At 41.3% G+C, this 20,647-nt stretch overlaps 2 protein-coding genes across 8 annotated transcripts in view; one reads left to right on the top strand and one right to left on the bottom strand.

Annotated features, from left to right (window-relative positions):
• slc4a8 (solute carrier family 4 member 8) overlaps positions 1-11,130 on the bottom strand; it is a 35,412-nt gene extending 24,282 nt beyond the window's left edge. The window contains exon 1 of the mRNA XM_080892025.1: positions 10,332-11,130. Within this exon, the coding sequence (XP_080748151.1) occupies positions 10,332-10,376 (45 nt within the window). The 5' untranslated portion in view covers positions 10,377-11,130. The remainder of the gene's footprint in view (positions 1-10,331) is intronic.
• A 207-nt stretch (positions 11,131-11,337) lies between these two features.
• Positions 11,338-19,066, top strand: ttll3 (tubulin tyrosine ligase-like family, member 3). Of its 7 annotated transcripts, none has more exons than XM_080890735.1 (13): positions 11,338-12,288; positions 12,830-12,867; positions 12,953-13,056; positions 13,147-13,315; positions 13,503-13,558; positions 13,660-13,788; positions 13,867-13,981; positions 14,122-14,238; positions 14,343-14,523; positions 15,574-15,722; positions 16,883-17,126; positions 17,240-17,675; positions 17,784-19,064. In XM_080890735.1, the coding sequence occupies exons 2-13, from the start codon at positions 12,861-12,863 to the stop codon at positions 18,555-18,557; spliced, it is 2,481 nt and encodes an 826-aa protein (XP_080746861.1). In that variant the 5' UTR covers positions 11,338-12,288; positions 12,830-12,860; the 3' UTR covers positions 18,558-19,064. The 7 variants fall into 7 exon arrangements, with proteins under 7 accessions (XP_080746861.1, XP_080746859.1, XP_080746858.1 ...); XM_080890733.1 differs by having other exon boundaries at positions 12,938-13,056; XM_080890732.1 differs by having other exon boundaries at positions 11,338-12,671; positions 12,938-13,056.
• Positions 19,067-20,647: the final 1,581 nt, after the last annotated feature.

The following is a 20,647-nucleotide window of genomic DNA, read 5'->3' as shown; positions in this document are numbered from 1 at the left end:
TGTTGTCTTCCATGAACACTAGGTCTTTTTGTGTTGCTGAGCTCACCAGTACTTTCCTTCTTTCTCGGCGTGTATCAAACTGTACATTTGGCCACTCCTATTATTGTAGCAATTTATCAGATGGGTTTTTTCCTGTTCACAGCTTGTGGATGGCTTGTTTCACTTGCATGGATCACCTCCTTAGGAGCTCATTTGACCCCATGTTGTCTATTTAAACCAAAGTCTTCCAAATGCCAGCACCACACCTCAAATAAACCCCAGGCCTTTTATCTTTTTAATTGATAATGACATAACAAAGGAATTGCCCATACCTTTCCATTAAATAGCCTCTGAGTCAATTGTCCAGTTACTTTTGTTCCCTTTAAAAAGAGGGCGACACATGTTAAGGAGCTGAAAATCCTAAATCCTTCATTCAATTTGAATGTGGATTAAGTGAAAGCTGACAGTCTACTCATCATGTCTATCCATTATATAACTATAATTGGGATATGTTTCAGTAAACCGGTAAAAAAAAAAAACATTTGTAAGTGTCCAAATATATATGGACCTAACTATTATAGTATGTTGTTGGTTGGAGCTATTACCAGTAAAATACATTGACAGTTGTTGTAGTTTTGCCTCTGCACACCACCACGTAGATTTTAAATTAAACAATCAAGATGTGATTGAATTGCATACTTTGTGTAAAGGGGTTTTCCACAAATGTTTCATTAACAGAATCAGACATTTTTATACATAATCTCCCATTTTCAGAGGCTCAAATTAACAAACTAACAGGATTTTAAATGTAAAGATTATTTTATTACTTGGATGAAACTTTGCAGTCAGTGTCTATCTAAAGTCTACAACCCATGGATATCACCAAATGCTGTTTCTTTCCTTCATGTGCTCTGTCAGATGTTTACAGCTGTTATCGTCAGTTGTTGCTTGTTTGTGGGTTTCAGTAACTGAAAAGCTGCCCTACCTGGCTGAAATCAGGTGACTGATTTTAACCCCTTTTTTGCCTTGAGAAATTCTGGAGTTGCTTTTGCAATATGGTTTTGGGTATTTCCTGTGAAGCACCGTTTGATCACTACGGCAGAATTAAGCTGAATGCTTTAGCGAGTATAGCTCTGTACACTTCAGAATTCATGCTGCGACTTGTGACAGTCCCATCTGGCAGCCAGACATTCCCCTGCTATAATATTGCCTTCATCGTGTTTGAAGATCATATGATATGCTTTGGATCATTACCTGTTTTTCTCATTCTCCATATGTTTCTTTTCCCATCATTCTGGTACAAGTTCGTCTCAGATTCATCCAAAGGTTGTTTTTTTGTCAGAACTGTGAGTGCTCTTTTAGATATTTTAGCAAAGTCTAATGTGACCTTCCTCTTCTTGAGTGCTGTTGTAAATGCTTTGTGCCCATTCATGAAGAAAACACTTGATTGTGAACTTTAATATATCTACCCTTGGTTTTTCAGCCTAATGATGGCCTTCCTCACTTGCACTGACTTCTCTTTGGTCCTCATATTTAAAATGACAGTCAACAAGTTGAATCAACTTCAGAAATTATGTCTGTCTCCTTTGTCAGGGTGAGGAGTTAGGTCATTCGTGAGGGACTCAGAGTAGAACTGCTACTTCCTCCACATCTGGGCTCATCTTATCAGGAGACGGCCCTGGGCAGACTCAGGACATGCTGGAGAGATTATATCTCTCAGTTGGCTTGGGATGTGGTTGCCACCACAACCTTTACCTAGATAAGTAGCAGAAAATGGATGGATGGATGCATTTGTCATGAAATAACAAGGGAACAGGTCTCACCTGCTCATGAAACTTCTTGTTTGTCAGCGGGCCAATTATTTTTGAACCTTTAAAAATAGGGATATATATATATAAATATATAATGCTAAACATTTGTAAACCCCTTGAAATAACGATGAACATCTGCACTTCAATCACATATTGTCCTTGTTAAGTTTGAAGTTATTTAGATCAATTTGGGGTCATCTTCCTATAATTAAGCGATGTCTGGGGTAACAACCTCACAGATGTGGTCACACTCCTCTGTGATGATTTATTATTTCAGTAGTTCAGATAACATAGCTCAGAAATAAAACTTCCACTCACTGTGACGTCTACTTTTGCTGACGTCAATATGCCTGTGACAGTGGGCACTGCACCAGTCTATAAATAAATGTAAATCGATGAAGGGATGCATGATGCCATAAATCCCTACCAGCAGCACAATACAAACACACATGCAGACACTGATATATATAATCTGCTTTCTACACTATGCATGCTTTTGCCAACTCTGTATGCATTGTGTTTACATACTGGCAATGCTACTGTGATTGCATGTGGGTGGATGCAGAATTCTGTAGAACAAAAAATACAGATTTTTAATCAATAGCTTTAAAAACATCTGATAATCGAATTTAGAGCAAAGCTGTTTTGAGAGCATTTGTCTCAACAGGTGTGCATGAGGAATACACAATTGTCATACCATATACTGAATGATGGCTGAGAGTATCTGGATAATCCATTCATTGCATTGCCTTTTAGGGGAAAAACTAAAGGGGAAACACTGAAGACTTGCAGTGTCTCTGTCAGCAATGTTTTGCTGTGGCTGGGATTGCTGCATAATGACCACAGCAGCAACAATAGTTGCAATATGTCTTCCCGAAGGGCTTTTGGATTGTAATATTAGCTTGGTCTACAGCAGAGCCACTGACTCACATTTGTCAGACATACACATAAGAGCAAGAACCTGGACAATGCTACAAAGTATTCATATGAACACAATACATATGGACGATTAGCTCTTTCAATCATCTATTTGAAAATATATCTGAATGATGACTTGCTAAAATTCCAGAAACTCCCTCAACTGCAAATTGTTTCAGGGTTTTCTTGCATGTGCGGCCCATTTCAAGTCTCCCAACAGAAATTCAACGGGGTTCCAAACTTTGGCTTTCACTGGGGCAGTCCCTCAATTTATTCTTTTTAGAACCATCCCTAGGTGGATTTGATGGCACGCCTAAAATCATTGCCCTGATGAAAGGAGCACTTCAGAGAGATGGCCTTTTGCTTGCACAAAATGTCGAATCTGAACAAAGGACGAAAAAAAAACCCATAGTATAAAATTATGACCACAGTTGGAGAAACATATCCTGATACATAAAGCCTGTCAGGACACAAAACATCTATTGCACTCCAGTACCCTGTGTGTATCACTGTGTGTTATGGAGCAAGAGCTTTTTATTTCTCACAGGGTTTAACTGATAAAACCCCACGCATGTTTTATTGCAAGAACTCAATGGTTTCTGGCTGCACTTATGAAATGTGATTTAAAAGCAAGACAGTGCTGTAAGTGTGTCTGTAACTTGAAGTCCCAAAGCAGTATTTAATCTCCCACTTTCTTTAGCCTCTCCATGCTGCTAAAAATGGAACAGCTAAGCATATTAACATAAGATTCTGATAAGGAAAAAGTAATTAACATGCAGTTCAGACAGATGAATGTCTTACTCTATTATAAGCAAAAATTCAAATCCACAACACACTTCGGTTATGTTTTATAACAGCCTCTTTCAAATGAGCTTAAAAGAAACACAATGGGTGGCCTGGTGCTGCCTTCTTGCCTCCTTTCACATCCTCTCTACCATATCAGCGCTTTGGGATTTCTTTTTTCTTCTTCGGTGACTGAGCACTTCATATTCCCAAGCCAATTCTGTTATTTCAAAGATTAAGGGTACCTAATTAGGTAGTCAGGCTTTGGCCAAAGACCGAATGGGACTCAAGGTGTATGTGGGCTACATGTAGCAGTTAAGTGCATCGAAGTTTCATTTAATTCTACAGATGCTTCTGAGGCAGGACAGCCATACAACAATACATCTGCTGATGAAAATAGGACTAAAACGCTGTCAGCTTATTCACAGAGGGTCACCACTGTGAGCAGCTCCACATGTTTTGGTTACTACTTTTTTTTTTTACACCGGATGCACTTCCAAAGGGATTTGTGTCTCATCCCAGAATCAAACTGGGGCTCTTTCACTTGTTGAGCAAATGTGTAAACCACTACACTACAGAGCCATGAAAATAACACTTGACTAATAAACTATTTACTCCAGAGTAATGTCTACTTTTTATCCTTTTGGTTGCTTCCTTAGGTGGTCTCCACAGTGGATTATCTACCTCTATCCCTAACATCCTCCTCTGTCACACCAACCCACTGCATGTCCTCCTTCACTACACCCATGAGACTTCTATCTGGTCTTCCATATTCAACATCCTTTGTCCAGCGTATTCACTGTAATTTCTCAAAACATGACCAAACCATCTCAGCCTTGCCTCTCTCAACCTGAGCTGTCACTGTGTTCACTTCTAATCCTGTTCCTCTTTGTTTTCTTTGAACTAGAGTTAGCTATTTTAGATTTATATATCTTAAAAAATAAAAGTAGATACTGGTGATCTGTTTTTAAAGATTTATGTCTTTATTCCTGATAACTGGACTTACAAACAGGGGCAGAGGCTGCATCAGTTGGTTTGTTGGTTTATTTTATAGTAATGCAACTTTTGCTTCAGAACACTGTCTTGATCAGTAAAACTGCAGTTTGCATTGGAGCGGTTCGCAGCCGAGTGTGAAGCAGCGGGGATGAGAATCAGCACCTCCAAGTCTGCCATGGTCCTCAGCCGGAAAAGGGTGGAGTGCCCGCTCAGGGTCAAGGACGACTTTCTGCCCTAAGTGGAGGAGTTTATGTATCTCAGGGTCTTGTTAATGAGTGAGGGGAGAGGGGAGATGCAGTGATGCGGAAGCAGCACCGGTTCGTAGTGGTGAAGACAGATGAGCATAAAAGTGAAGCTCTCGAATTAACAGACCCTTTACAGGTTCATCTACATCCCTAACCTTACCTGTGGTCATGATATTTGGGTATTGACCGAAAGGACTAGATTGAAGATACAAGTAGTGGAAATGAGCTTCCTCTGAAGGGTGGCTGGCCTCTCCCTTAGGGGAGACCTAACATTTACACAGACTAGGCACACAGATGATAGGAGGAGAGGAAAAACCTGAGAATAACTAACAAAGAAAACTATGAATACTAAATCAGAATAAAAATCTTATCTGAGCAAAGGTAATATTCAAATTGAAGACTAGAACAAAGTCAAACAGAAAATGTCAAACAGAAACTGAGTCTCCAAAGTGAAAACACTGGATCGTTACAAACAGAAGTACTGTACTGTATGTACAAAAGAACTGGGAAGCCCACTTTCAATTTACTGGTAGCATCACATAAAAGTTGGGACACACTTTGGGCCATGTTTAGCACTGTGCAGCATTCCCTCTTACATTAAGTCTGTAAACATCTGGGAATGTCTGAAAAGACCAGCTGTTGGGCCAACTATAACTGGTCGACCTAACTTCTTGGGACATGTTGCTGTTCATTGCATTCTGTTTTATTTACATTTTAAACAGAGTTTTGTTTATGATTTTTTAATTAGGGTTTGCATTTATAAGAGCGAGAAGAACATGTGGAAGATATATCATCTATACAAACCAGGTCATTCAAATCTACTGTTCAAAGCTCTGTGTGCATTCACATGTAGCTGTGATTTTCTCTCACACACAATGCCCCAGTAATCTTTGCAGCTGTGCAGGTGTTGGTTGTTTCATGCAGTTTATAGGTTTGGGCTCAGGCTGCAGGCAGTCAGCTCCATTAGAACTGCAGCTTTACTAAACATATAGACACACTCCAAAAGAGGGACGACTCTAAAGGCTCTTTGTCCCAGACAGGCCATCAGATCAGATCAATTAGTTTGTTTCCATTTACACACACACACACACACACACACACACACACACACACACACACACACACCCAGACTGAGACATCTAAACTCTAAAACAATAACTACAACTACAGACTGAGTGAAGCTGCATTATACAGAGGAAAACATGCAACATGAAAGAAATAAAAGGTCGCCACTGTGGGCGAGATCAGATTACACAACCATGTATCTGTTCCATGATTATGATGTTCTTTCTCCTCAGTCTATGCTCGTGACTCGCAGCCCGCAGTCATCTAGGTCACAGTTGACTAACAGCACTTCCTTAATGGCAAATTCATGCAAGTGTGTGTGTTTTTAACAGGTTAATGGTTCCCTGTCATTCACAACTCACCTCTCCTGTGTCACGTTACATGCTTCAGCTAATTAAAGGCTCACATGGAACTCAAAGTTTTGTTTGTTCCCTCTGTGGGAGCACATCTGTGACCCTCAAAGCACGCACGTGTGCGTAATTTTCCACTGACAGAGCAAGTCATTTGTGTGATTCTGCCTGTTTTTATATCCTGGCAACCGGACCTCTTTCTTTACTCTTTTCCTCAAGATCAACATCTGCCACCGTACTGAGGTGGGATTATGGCTCAATAATTTCCCCAACAGATTAGCACGACTGTACCACAGGATCAGTTCACTGCCAAAATGGCTGCCTGTCCTTGAGGTTCTGTCCTTTACCAGCATCTCGGCGGAAACAGTCGACCCTCACCGAAGCTGCTTTGTGACTAAAAAGACGTGACAGTGTTAATTCAAATATCATGTGAATTCAAAGCTGGAAAAGATCAGAACTTAACTGCACTGTATTTTTGTAAATAAACTCTAGCTATGTTTTGCTTTCTTGGGACATCAGAGGTATTTGCCCTCCAGATTTTCCCAAAGTAATGCGACTTTTTTAAAGGATGGTCTTTTTAACTTTACTGAAGCTTTTTGTTGATGTGCAGTGAAGAGACAGTAATGTTAAGAAGCAAAATTGTGCGTAGAAAAAAAGACAGCGCCTTTTCCAGGGAATTAATCTGATGTTTTATGCCCTTTGAATTTTTTAAATATTAAAAGGGTATGAAATAATATTTTTGTTCACCTAGTAAATGACAAACTGTTAGAATGGAAACAAATGATTCTATGTATTACACTTAGCCAATTTCAAAGATCTACCTGCTGATGACTTTAAACACCTCAGTCTAGTGTCTCAGTATGAAAATGAAATGTGAGTTTGATACCTCTGAAAACGCCGAGCAGGCTGTCCCAGAAACATGTCAGATTCCCAGAGCAGGGTTGAATGTCCTACTTAGACTGCTGATAAAACCTGCCTGTGATGCAGGACGTCATCTTTAAGATAAGTATTATTTGACAAGGTGTTCTCGAAAAGCATCAAAGAGGATAAAAAACAAAACAACATATTGAACTGCTTATCGTCCCGAACAAGTAGAGCAGCAATGATTTGAATCCCCGTGTCCTAGCTGAGCGGGGCAATCGATGCTTGGCACTAAAATGCTCTCTGAAAAAATTAACAAACCTCTAAAAAATATTTATATATATATATAATGCAGTATCATAGATTAAACGTGGAAGCTGACATTATTCGCCTTTTATGGCAAGGAAACATTAATACTTATTAATTATTACATTAATTGTTATTATTAATAATGTAATAATTAACCCTTCATCAACATATCTTTGAATCGTGCAGATATATCTAAGTGAAACTGTTCTATTCCCAGCCTTACTGCTGTTATCCATTTTTACATTTTGCATTTTCCTAAAAGAAATTACCTCTCTTTTCCCACCACCTGAGCCCCATCAGCAGCACCGTGTGAGAAATCAACAGGTTGCAGGTGGTATGAAATGCAAAGGTCCACAACACATCACAGACATGGTGGAGAGACAATTATACAGATTTTAACACAAGCTTAGATAACGCTAATATTTGAAGAGCTTCTGGCCATTTCCTCTCCCTTACTGAAAGCTGGCTAATCATGTCAGAGACTTCCCAGCTCACCTCTGGTCTTACTCCATCTGTCTCTGGCCCAGACAGGATGCTATGAATCAAAAGGGTGACATGACTGTTAGGGCAGGCTGCATCAAGTCCATTAAGCTGCCCAACTGCATGCCAGGGTGGTTATAATCAGTCTGTTCAAATGTTAATGTCAGTTTGAATGAAGCCTGGTGTGCTCACTGGCTTTCTTATCCATACTGGTACTGAGATTCTGTTAGAGGACATGACACATGCACATCAGCAGGACACTGGATCAAGACAATTTCCCCTTCAAACCACAGCTTTCCCACAAGCTGTCCCCCTTCTGCCTGATGGTAGTGATGTGCGATACCACTGATTTCCTTTCCGATCCGATACCAAGTAATATTCAGGGTGGTATCGACGATACTGATCCGATACCGATACTTTGTACAAAACGGATTTTATTTATTGTATCTCAAATTATAGCGTCATAATGATTACAGGACATCAGAATACCTTCTTCTTATCACTTAATAATGCAGAGTTCATCATATAGAAATAAAAAAACTAAAGTTGTGTGCTATTTGAACACCTTGCCTGCCTGGAGGACTAAAGGACTCCGTGAGAGACTCTCACCCTAGCAGCACCTGTCCCTCTCCTCCTCTTCAGTTCGTCTCAACATACGCTCGTCATATTTTGTGATATGATTTACTCTGAGGTGTTTGACAAGGTTAGTGATGTTGCCACAACCATACATGCCAACCCTCCCGATTTTTCCGGGAGAATCCCACCTTTCTCCAGATTTTCCACCCGGACAACAAAGTTGAAAAACCATATCGCAGAATTCATAGCGCGGCCCAGCCAATTCCAGTTTCCAACAATGACGGCAGCGACTTAGTTTTAATATCACTCTTATTTCTCTTTCTGGGTCGCAAAAAAACTTTTAACATATTTTCAGGTGAGAATGTAGCTGTGTAAACTTCAAATATCTGAGCCGACCGACACATCGTCTTCAAACCCCCGCGGTCTTTCACCACTCGGGTTAAACATGATGTACAAGTCACTTTGATAACTTAAAAATGTTCTTGTTTGGCTTTTTCAGTGTTTTATTTGTTCGTGAGTAAATCGGTTTGGCTGAGATTAAAGTTATTAGATTAGATTAAGTTAAATTAAACTTTATTATTCCCTCGGGAGGGTTCCTCCGGGGTTTTCACACAGCTGAATAAACGTCAAACAGAAAACTGATTAAACAGAAGAGTTTACGTCAGTGTCCGGTTATATTTTAGACAGCAAGGAGCAGACGGCAGAGTTTCACTCCACCGAGGGAGCTCGTGACGTACTACCCGGCTTTCTTTAGACCGCGAAGGCCGGTCCTCAGGTGGAAGCAGCCTCTGAATTTGGACACCCCCGCTGTTTCCGGGCCGGCCAATAATAACGGTGACATTTAACGTATTTTATCCGATAAATAAACCCTGTAAAATATATTTATCCGCCCAAACAGCCCTTTTGAATGTCTCCCTAATTCTGAGGTCTCAAGGTTGGCAAGTATGGCCACAACACCTCACTTTTTTTGCCACATTTATTGCAAACCACGGCTCAGCTGTTTGTGGAGGTAAAATACATCCGCACAATTACGCTCAGCCATTGTTGTGAGTGCGCACGCCAAGGGGCTGCGAGACATTTATACAGCCGTATTTCGCACATGACAATGAAAGGCGGAAGAGGAAGTAGTTCCTTTGAATGTAGGCAATCCGAATGTTATAGTTTCTTTCCACTGTGTTCCTGTTAATGATAAACTACAAATTTACTCTAAATTACTAAAATATCGATATTTTAATGTGAGAATCGATTCTAGAACATAAATGATTGGTATCGGAGGAATCGATATTTCAGGATCGATCCGCACATCACTACTGTATGGAAACAGACCCTCGGCTCTTTATAGAACACCATGTGAGAATGGCGTCAAGGTCATTTGAGGGTAACTAAGCTGAAATAACACGCCGTTCAACTAAAAGTCAGCAGAAAATCCACCACACATCTCTTCCTTTTATTCTGCCTCGTGCACACGCGTCGTTCGGACCAGCAGTTTTTAATGAGCGCTGTGTTGGACAGGAGGAAAATATCTAATCAATAATCTGCTGCACTCTCACAGCACCGTGTCCACGGCATTTCCAGAACGCAATCCTTCATGTATTCTTGTGCGTTAGTCCCAGGAGCTACGACCCCTCTGCGCATTTCAATGCTCTCCGGAATCAGTGCACGTGTTCGCAACTCAGAACAACATCAACAACATCCCCCGATTACAGCATCATCCTGTAGGGCAGGAAACACACCTTAACATCATACAAAATGTTTTACTGAGGTCTCTTAACCATTAAAATGTTTAGGTAGAATAACGAAATAAAAATAATATTATAAACCTTCCGGAGTGCTCTCAATCTTTGAGTTTGAGAGAATCTCGAAGCATGGGACTACAGTTGTCCGAGGTTGTGTGCACCCTGCTCAGTGCCAGCCCACAGTGTCAAAGCAATGCAGCACACAGTAAAAAACCACTTTACCTGGTAGCACAGTATACTCTCGGGGTCGTTGACTTGCGCGCTCATGGTCTCCTGGTTATCCTGCTTTACCTTCACGGAGTGTAAAGTAAGACTTTCACTGAGCCGCTTTGCGCTGTTTTCGGACGTTTTGAGTGAACAGTCACGAATGGGCTACATCAGCTCCCTTTGTTTCTGCGGCCATATTAAGTGTTTACATCTATCTCAAAGGACTAAAGCGAAGAAAACTGTTATTTTGCTCCTGTGTTGAGATGATTTCCCAGTCGCGCTTCGAGCTCCCCTCCCTCCTGCTGTAGCTGTGTGAAAGCAGGATGCGGAGAGCATCACTGCAGCCCCATCCAATCAGAGCGCAGAGGTAAGCAACGAGCTGCGACGCATTGCTGCTACCAACACGTTGAAGCCAAGACTATTATGAGCCTACAGAGCTTCTTTACAGTGTTCTTTCCAGCAGTTTCCGGTTGTGCGACTACTGTGTACAGCAAAAGGTTCAATTCCGTCTAAAACGACTGCATAATCTTAATATGACAAATAACTCAACCTACACAATAATTTATACTAACATTATTTATCTTGTTTAAAGTTCATTGGTGCTTCTCCTGTTTATTGTGCGTATGTTAGCTTTCTGTCTGTGAAAAACGTTTAATTAATAAACTTTATTTACTTACTGTAGCGCAGATCCCACCAAACTAAATGTGAAGCTGGTATGTTTTAATGGGACAACGACGCACATCTTACTAATGCTAGTAAGTGGTCTGAAATACTGAAATCCACAAAAAACAAAACAAAAAACATGCAGGTTAAAAGTCTGGCATATCACGTGAAGGCTGCTGTATCATATATGCATAAATGTACGTACCATTTACGAAAATATAACAATATGCAATATGCAAAAAAAGTCGTTCACTCATGTGTTCCTCTTTTTCAATTACAAAGCTGTTAAAAACGGTTAACTGTCATTTCAGATGCATTTCATCCTGTCTAGAAATCATATTTGGGTAAAGCTTCATCTTTACCAGTTGAATTCATTTTAAGAGACTGATCTTTGTAGGAAAAGGCGTAAAAATTTCCAACCTAACAATGAAATTCATGCAGTAGAGTAAATGTTTTCATGTAGTCCAGTAGCAAACCACTCTACCTGGACTAAACTTTGTGACTGCGGGTTTCGGGTTACAAAATACGCAGATTGGTAACATAATATTAGGCTGTAACAGACGCTAGTGTTGCCTTCTTGGCGCACCGGCTTGAACGAACACAGACCTTCAGAATCTGATTGATCCAGAATATACCAGAAGTCTTCGGATGCCATCGTGTGTTAAGCTGATGCATTACGCAAAGAAAGATCCATGCGTAGTAAATGACATAATTTACCATTGAAGGCAGTTATTTACGATGTAGCACAGATGGGTTCCTTTACCTACGCAACATGTTAATCTTTATTGATAGATAAGGAGATACGATTTAATTAACCAGGCAATAAAAGCAACAGTTTTTGTTTGTTTGTTTTTTCCATCATTGACCTCGGCATGAACTCTTGCCTACCAGTCACGTTGCAGAGCACTGTATTGAATTTTGGCAAGCTGACCCTCTTTAACCACTTTGTCCATTCACACTGAATTCAAAGTGCAACTGCAACGGGATATTTCCACACACATATCATGTATGAGTGCCTTAATTGTCCGTGTGCATGTCGCATACACCTGTAAGCCACGCTGTTTGCAACTGATAGTGTCCGATAGTGATCCAGTTTCTTCAAGGCATGCCTCAAGGTGGTGGATTTTTCATCCACCGGCGTGGCGTCCTGTTTCTCCTGGACACTGTTGTTGGGGCAACTATAAACTGTCTGTGGGAGAATGCACGGTTGTTATGGGAACAGTGTGCGGCAGCATGAAGGAAGCCGGACTGAGCAAGTCTATGGACGCATACAGATACAGCCCAGTTCAGTGGGGAAGTGACAACAGAGGTTTGTATATTCATGTCCACTGTAAAATAACACCTGGTTTTATTTGAGATTCATTTATTCGTTATGCCTTTTTAATCGCTTATTTAAATCATGGAGAGTTGGCTTATCAATCCACGGCTGGTCATGGTGTATTCGTTTTATGTTTCTACTCGTGTGCGCGCACCTGCGCCCTTCATGCGCGTAGCTCTGCCAGTCATCACAGCCTAAATCAGTTCAGATTAAGATGCCTGATTAACCCAATTTACATCCTTCTTCAGCTGCTGCATAGACAAATTTAGGTACCACATGCCATACTATTTATAGTAAAGCCTCCTCTATTTTTCAGCTGCAGGGGAAACAGTAGCCAGTAGCCTAAACAGCATGTTTAGGTCTACAGTGAAAAGGTATATTTGGATATTGGAATAATGTCCCTATAAATTTGGATCTACTTATATTAGCTTGCTATTCATAGATCTGTATAATTTCAAATCCTATAATATGATGTAAAAATAGTGCAACTGGGTGCATTTTTGCTTTCTCTTTCACATTGTGCATTGGTCAGTTGAAAAGAGACCTACAGACCTCAGCGACAAATGCCAGGTAAGTCATTGTACATCTGCTGGTAAAAACATAATTAGTACTTCATATTTAAATCTGGAGTTTGTTCCAGTGTTACAATCCACAGTTGCTCCAGTGGGGGGAAGGATACGATCCAGTGTACGTAGCCTGCCAGTGATCAATCCAGACAGGCTGAAAACAGCTAAAACGCTGGTGGACAAAGCTGTGAAGGTGATCATATGTAAAAACAGATTTTTATTGTAATGCCACAGTTGATTGTGTCATATTTTTTTTCTTCGTTTCTCTTCCCGTCATTCTCAGTTAAGGAAAGTGTTTTCAGTGCAGGGACCCTATCCAGTGATCCGTGCTGCATTATGGGCCAGAGGGTGGGTTGAACGTCGTTTGCCACATCCCGTCCAAAGATCACCTACTTACCCCTGCGTTGAGGAGGGGGATGGTAATGATGGGCTGATCTGCAGTTATTTTACTGGTAAGGCCAAAAAGAGAAAGGATTGCCCCCCTCTAAGTGTGGGAATAATTAACAGAGAGTAATTGTAACACAAGTTAGATGGATTTCCCTTTAGCTGGTAAACAAGAAATCGTATGCTGCAATACAGATGCTAGCCTCTAACACCTGTAACCATGCATGTATACACACACCTCTTATCTTGTGACAGAGAGAGCGGAGGAAGGCGAGAAAGGGGAAAACCTTGATGACATGTATGATCTCATGGTAAGATAAGCTTTAGGTGTACCCACTAACTTAACACAGATATCTTGCCCAGTGTAAAGCCAAAGGGACTTTCACTTGTGTCTTTGTTGTGACTCTTGTAGTCTCGCCTTGTTCGAAATGAAACAACGTATTTCTACTGGACGACACGACGGGACAACATAGACTGTCGCTCCTTGCGGCACGACCAGATGACCAATCACTATGCGAATGCTGGAACATTTACCACAAAGGTAAAACGTTTCTAATGATTAGCTGGCGCATACATTTTATTTAGCTCTTTTCCTGCAGTGTAATTGTTTTGTTTTCAGGTGGGACTTTGTGTGAATCTGCGTAACCTTCAGTGGTTTGACACAGCGGATCCAGACACTTTCTTCCCAAGATGCTACAGGCTTGGAGCAGAGGATGAAAAGCATGCATTCATAGGTCTGCTGTAAATTACATATAACAGAAAAAAAGATGTTCTACAAGACTAAATGAGGTGTAATTTAGGTGCAAAGAATTTTTAAGTTTACTTATGTCCAATAGCTTCTCTGACTGTTTTTCTCTTTTTTATGAACATAAAGAGGATTTCAGGAGAACAGCATGTACCAGTCTGCTGCAGTATGTGGTTGAGACAAGTATTTGGAGAAGAGATGAACCAGAGGGGGACAAACAAAAATCCAAGAACAGTCTCGCTGAAGGTTTAGAAATAATTTCTCACACATAGGAATAAAAATGCTTTTGATGCAAAGTTTGGACAAGAGGGAGTATAACGGTGCAATATTCTCTCTCTCTCTCTCTACAGAGTTGGATAATGAGGAGCATCGATCTGTTGGTCCAGAAATTATTAACACAGCCTTACACGTGTGTCAAGAGTTTCTCAGTGTTCTAAAGCACAGCGACATTGATGTAACAGCAGAAATACCGCCCTCGGTGGAGGAAGCGCAATGGGCAGAGTTTCTTAAACACTACTACATGGTTGTGCAGTGAGTTGAGAGATTTTCTGGGAGCTTCCAGGGTTTTTCTACAAATTGTCATCGGGTTACACTCGTTTTATTTTCATTACTGGCAGTGGAAGTCTGCTTATAAAAATCAATTTAGGTTGCTAACAACTTTAAAAGGTATCTGAAATAGCAAAATTGGAGTTCTCATTAGTCAGGAGAAGATCCCATAAGGGACGTGTGTGTGTTTCTTATCTTGGGTCTTCTACCAGAGACCTAGGAATTTGAGGGTTCTGCGCAATGTCTTAGCTCACTGCACTCCTCTGGACCTCAGGTGTTGTGTCTCAAATCTGCTGGAGACCATCTTCCAGTTTACAGCTTACATACAGTTTACAGATCCCAGTTCTCCCATTACCACTGGGACCACTTTGGACTTTAGCTAGAGCGGATGTGCTCTAGTTGTACTTTTCTATTATCTTGTGCTCTTTCTTCCTGATGTTACTGACCACTGAGATTGTCGCATCTATCACAACTATGGTCTTCTGCTCTTTGTAAACCACCACCAAGTCTGATTGATTGGCCCGCAGCTGCTTGTCTGTCTAGAACTTGAAGTCCCACAAGACCTTAGCCATGATGTTTCCAACCACGTTTGGTGGTGTCTCTCATTAGGACTTGGGAACTTCTGTATGCTCTTGTACACTATTCCCTCCACTTAGTTGTGCCTCCCAGTGTACGGTGTCCTGGCTTGCCTCTTACATCCTGCTACTATGTGCTGGACTGTCTCTGGGGCATCAGTCTGGGTCCTGTCGCCTGCGGTAGACTCCTGCATACATCCATCTGGTGCTTCCTGTGCCGCCATGATCAGAGCCTTTGTGCTGTCCTTTTCTAGCTGCTGGAAGGATTTATTCATGTCAGGTGCCACTTGTAGCTGTCAGTGGTACATCCCATGCAATGGCTTAGTCAAGTCAATAAGTAAAGGTTGGGGTTAAATATAGAATGACATGCTATACATGTTCAAAATACAGAGGGCTTCAGAAAACTACCACTACTATAAAACTGTATTTGCAATTCTAACAATAACATGTTTATATGCAGTAAAGGCAAACTGATCAGGGGCAGCAGTGTATTTGTGGAGCGTTGCCAGGATATGTTAACCAGACTTCAGGCTGTTTGCCCACAGCTGGACACAGATGGATTAAACAACATCTGGATCATCAAACCAGGTGCCAAATCAAGAGGAAGAGGTTAGGCTTTTTTCTGATAATTTACCTTCGTAATAGTTAATATGATACTTACATAGCAAGCTTGCTTTTTTTTTTTTTTTTACAGGTAAACAGCTGTGAAAAATATTGAAGAAAGCAAGCCTGGTTTTGTTTTCAGACATTCAACTGATGAATGGACATAATTAATATATATATATTTTTAGATTTTCCTTTTTATTTGGGAAGTTATATTACAGCAAAATAGAAAAAAACCCACAGCACATACATAAAAATTACCTAAAAATTATATGTGCATAATAATATAGTCTGCCAAGACTACAGTAGCACAACATAAATTCTAGCATCAAGTCTTCTGTGCAAACTTTCTCATAAAAACATTTGAAAAAAACCCTATATTTTATTAACATCCCTGTTTTTTCGGTTTTGTTTTACTAATTTTAATACATAGAGAAGAAAGATGTCATACTCTTTTTTTCCTCCTTTCACTGTTTTTATTTCAAGACTCACATAAGTTTTTTAACACCACTGTTTTCATCTCAACAAAGATATGATTTGTAGTCAAGTCTGGCCTAAGTGGAATTATATATGCAGGTATAGCTACTTTGCCTTCACTCTCATTTATCTTTAGTAGATGGCTGTTAATTTTGGAGGGCTCTTCTTATTTTTATTGCGCTTTGCAAGTCATTTTTTATTACTTTCTGACAAATTTCAGAGGACAACTTTGTCCAGGGATCATTTTTGTTTGTTGAGCTGTCAAATAGTTTTCTGTCTGCGATCATGCTCGAATTGTTGGTCTTGGTCGCATTTCCTTCCATCTGGCTGCACACAAGAGGCCTTTATTGCACTGCACAGCAGTGGTAAAGCCAAGCCTTCTTTTTATTTTTGAAGTACTTTGTATTTCATTATTGACTTTATGTGTGTTGTTAAGAAATTAACATGACCCATTCTTTGAATGTATGCTGGGAAATTTGACATGGTATTGACTGAAAGCTGGCATAGTGAAATTACTTTAAAAAGACTGGAAAGATATGAGATTCCATCATCAAATATCAGATTTGATTCACGAGGTCATCTTAAACACTGCTGAATCAAATAGTTGTCAAAATTGCAGTTCTGATTTTGTGTTTTAATCAACTCTGCTTTCACCTCTTTTTTCACTCCCACACCCTCATCATCATTAGGCATTATGTGTATGAATCACCTGGATGAGATTTTGGCACTTGTGGACACTGACAGAGCACTGACAAAGGAGAGTAAGTGGGTGGTTCAAAAATACTTGGAACGACCCCTGCTGGTCCACTGCACAAAGTTTGACCTCCGTCAGTGGTTCCTTGTAACTGACTGGAACCCTCTGACTATCTGGTTCTACAAAGAGTGCTACCTGCGGTTTTCCACTCAGCCTTACTCGACAAAAACTCTGGACAGGTCAGTAAGAGTTTTCAAACAAAAGACAAAAAATGAAGGTTACAGTTAAGTTTTACGGTGTCTTTTATCTAGAGTACTTTGTGGATGTTCCCATTTTCTACCATTTTCCTCAGCTCAGTCCACCTGTGCAACAACTCCATCCAGAAGCACTTCCAGCCATCTCGTAACCGCCATCCAGGACTGCCGGAGGATAATATGTGGTCCTGCTCACAGTTTCGCTCTTTTCTGCAGCGAGAGGGCCGTGAGACAGAGTGGGAGTCGGTGGTGATACCAGGCATGCAGCAAGCAGTTGTCCATGCTCTACAGACAGCCCAGGATTTGGTGGAGCCCCACAAGGCAAGCTTTGAGCTTTATGGAGCTGATTTTATGTTGGGCAGAGATCTGAGGCCTTGGCTTCTAGAGATCAATGCCAGCCCTACTATGGCCTGCTCCAGCACTGTGACTGCGCGGCTCTGTCCTGCTGTGCAAGTCGACACGCTGAGGGTTGTGCTAGATTGGAGGACTGATCCCAGCGCTTACACAGGAGGCTTCAAGCTTATTTACAAACAGGTTGGACTGGCTTCAAAGCCAATTGCTGTTTATTTCCAGGATATTTCTACTTAACGATGAATGCCATGGAGAATTTTGTGATTTGTTTTTACTTTATCACATTTTCAGGCTGCAGTTGAAGTTCCTCAGTATTTGGGAGTGAACCTGCTAGTGGAAGGAGCGACCATAAAGAGATCCAGACATTACAGACAGTCTTTTATCTCTAACTCACCTCTCCCTCATCAGGTCCATCCAGAGCAGTTATCTCAAGCTGTGGCTGAGCCAAGACACAAACAATTCAGTCAGAAGCCACATGCAGTTGCTGATTTTCCCCTTTTAGGCAAGGAGAGCCAAGTGAAAAAGAGCCAGATGACATCTACATGTCCAAAGAGGGAGCACGATAGAAAAGCAGAACGTCAAAACACCTGCCCTGTTCGCAAATCCTGCCGCAGCGTGGCATGTGAACAGCCTGCGAGTGTACACACTGAACCTCAGAAGAAAGCACAGCGTTTGGGATTACGTCGCCGTGTCAGTGGGGCAACCCTGGTGCCAAGGAGTCTATCCTTTTCCTTAGACCCGGCATGTTGTACATCAGAGGGTAAACATCAGTCCATCCATCATCATGCATCACACACGTCCAAATCCTTCCTTTCCCAGCGAAGCTCTGAGCCACAACATAAGATTTCCTCCAGGGTCTTTCCGTCACTCCAGGGTCCCCTTCCAACCCTGGAGATCTTTCAATTGCAACCAAATATTGTGACTGGAACTAACGTTTGTCATAATTCTGCCTTTTTATCTCACCCGACTACCCACAAGCACCAGTTATGCCTAAACTCTCAAAGGCAAGTCAAAGCTAGACACAAAGGGGAGCTCACAGAAGAACATAAGTACAAGAGATGTTGAGTTGATGGAGATGGAGCACAGCCAGAAATGCTGAACATAATTTACATTTTAATGGGCTGAAGCCAAATTAGCAGAATATCTGTTAGTTTATCTATATGCATGTCTGTACAAAAGTTTGGCCTTTTTATAGGATGTGGGTATTTCAATTCCCCACCAGGTGGCAATAAAGTTTCAATGATTAAAAAAAAAAGTTTTAAGGTTTGGTGATGACAGGAAATAACCAGAGAAAATCATTCTGGGTCCACAGACACGCTGATACATTTAGCAACACCTATTTAATTGAGTGTTTCGGTGCTTTTTTATAAAAATAAAATTTAAATGTAAAAACAACTTGGAAAGTTATTTTTTAAGTGATATGGGTCTTTATGCCCCAAGAAGAAGAATCTTTACTCTACTGATTACAATCATTTTCTCAAAACATTCAGACAGTAACACACTTGACTGCCACAGGTTTAATCAAATTCATGTAAACTATCGTTAACTAGATTTTGTTGAGCTGTGTGTTAAATAACATATGTGGATAAAATAATAAAGTTTTTTTCATATGCTTTGTCATAATTTTTTAACTACAGACAGGAAACAACGAGAGAGGGACAGTCGAATATGACTTGAGAAAACATGGTATTCATCTTATCCACTAATTTGCTATACTGCTGGAAGCAGCCATCATAAGATGGGTACACTGTGGTCTTAAAGGGATTGACATAGTCAGCAACAATACTCGACTGGTACCAGCAGCCATGTTCAGTGCTCCTACGTGCAAATATTCATGTATGCGGCAGCAGCTCGGTTCATTAGACATATAGACATGGTAAAAATGACCTGCTGAAGTTCAAAGCGTGCATCAGATTTAAGGATGATTTAAAGTGACTTTGAAGGTGGCATGATAGCTGGTGACTGACAGGCTGATCTGAGTATTTCGAAAACTGCTGATCTGCTGGGATTTTCCCACATAAAAGTCTCTAGGGTTTACAGAGAAAAAGAGAGAATTTCTAGAGAGCAGCAGCTCTCTGGATGAAAATGTCTTCTTAATTGCAGAGAAGAATGGCCAGACTGCTTTGAGCTGATCGGAAGGCAACAGTAATTCAAATAAGCACTTGTTACAACCAAGCTATGCTAAAGAGCATCTGGTTAGCCAGGCGGCTAATCCTAGCTTCTTTTTTTTTTTTTACTTTATTTATCACATTTTAGACATACAGTCAAGTAAAACAGGGATCACATAAAAGATGACATTGTGGTAGTAGCGGCTAATGCTATCTACCGCCTGACTACCGAGGACAGTGGCGTCATCAGCGAGAGACCGGTGACCAGCATCGCGGAGCATGACGTCCGAGCGGCATTGAAGAGAGTTAACACAAGGAAAGCGTCGGGGCTGCGCTGCTGTGCTGACCAGCTAGCAGGTGTGTTCACTTACATCTTCAACGAGTCCCTGGCGAAGTCTGTGGTCCCCACATGCTTCAAAAGATCCACCATCATCCCTGTGCCCAAGTACAGCAAACCCTCATCCCTGAACGATTACTGGCCAGTTGCACTGACCTCGGTAGTAATGAAGGTGTTTGAGAGGCTGCTGAAGAACATCATCTCCTCCTCCATCCCAGACACCGCAGATCCACTGCAGTTCGCCTACAGATCCAACAGATCCACAGAGGATGCCATCGCCCACGTCCTACACACCACTCTCAGCCACGTGGACAAGAAACAGGGTAACTATGTGAGAATGCTGTTTGTTGATTACAGTTCAGCGTTTAACACAATAGTGCCCTGCAGACTGTTCACGAAGCTCAGGGATCTGGGACTTAACAGCCGTCTGTGTGCATGGGTGTTGGACTTCCTCACTGGCAGAACTCAGGTGGTGAGGGTGGGCAGGTGCTTCTCCAACAGCATCACCATCAACACAGGAGCACCTCAGGGATGTGTCCTCTCGCCACTGCTCTACTCCCTCTACACTTCAGACTCTGTGGCCACCCATGGCTCCAACACCATTGTGAAGTTTGCTGACGACACAGTGGTGTTGGGTGCCATCTCCAACAACGATGAGGCGGCCTACATGGATGAAGTGAAGAATCTGGCATCGTGGTGCCAGGACAACC

This window comes from Rhamphochromis sp. 'chilingali' (genome assembly GCF_963969265.1).
Source record: "Rhamphochromis sp. 'chilingali' genome assembly, chromosome: 9".
In the NCBI taxonomy this organism is placed as follows: Eukaryota; Metazoa; Chordata; class Actinopteri; order Cichliformes; family Cichlidae; genus Rhamphochromis; species Rhamphochromis sp. 'chilingali'.
Note: the sequence above shows the minus strand (reverse complement) of the source record. Positions and strands in the feature narration are given on the sequence as shown.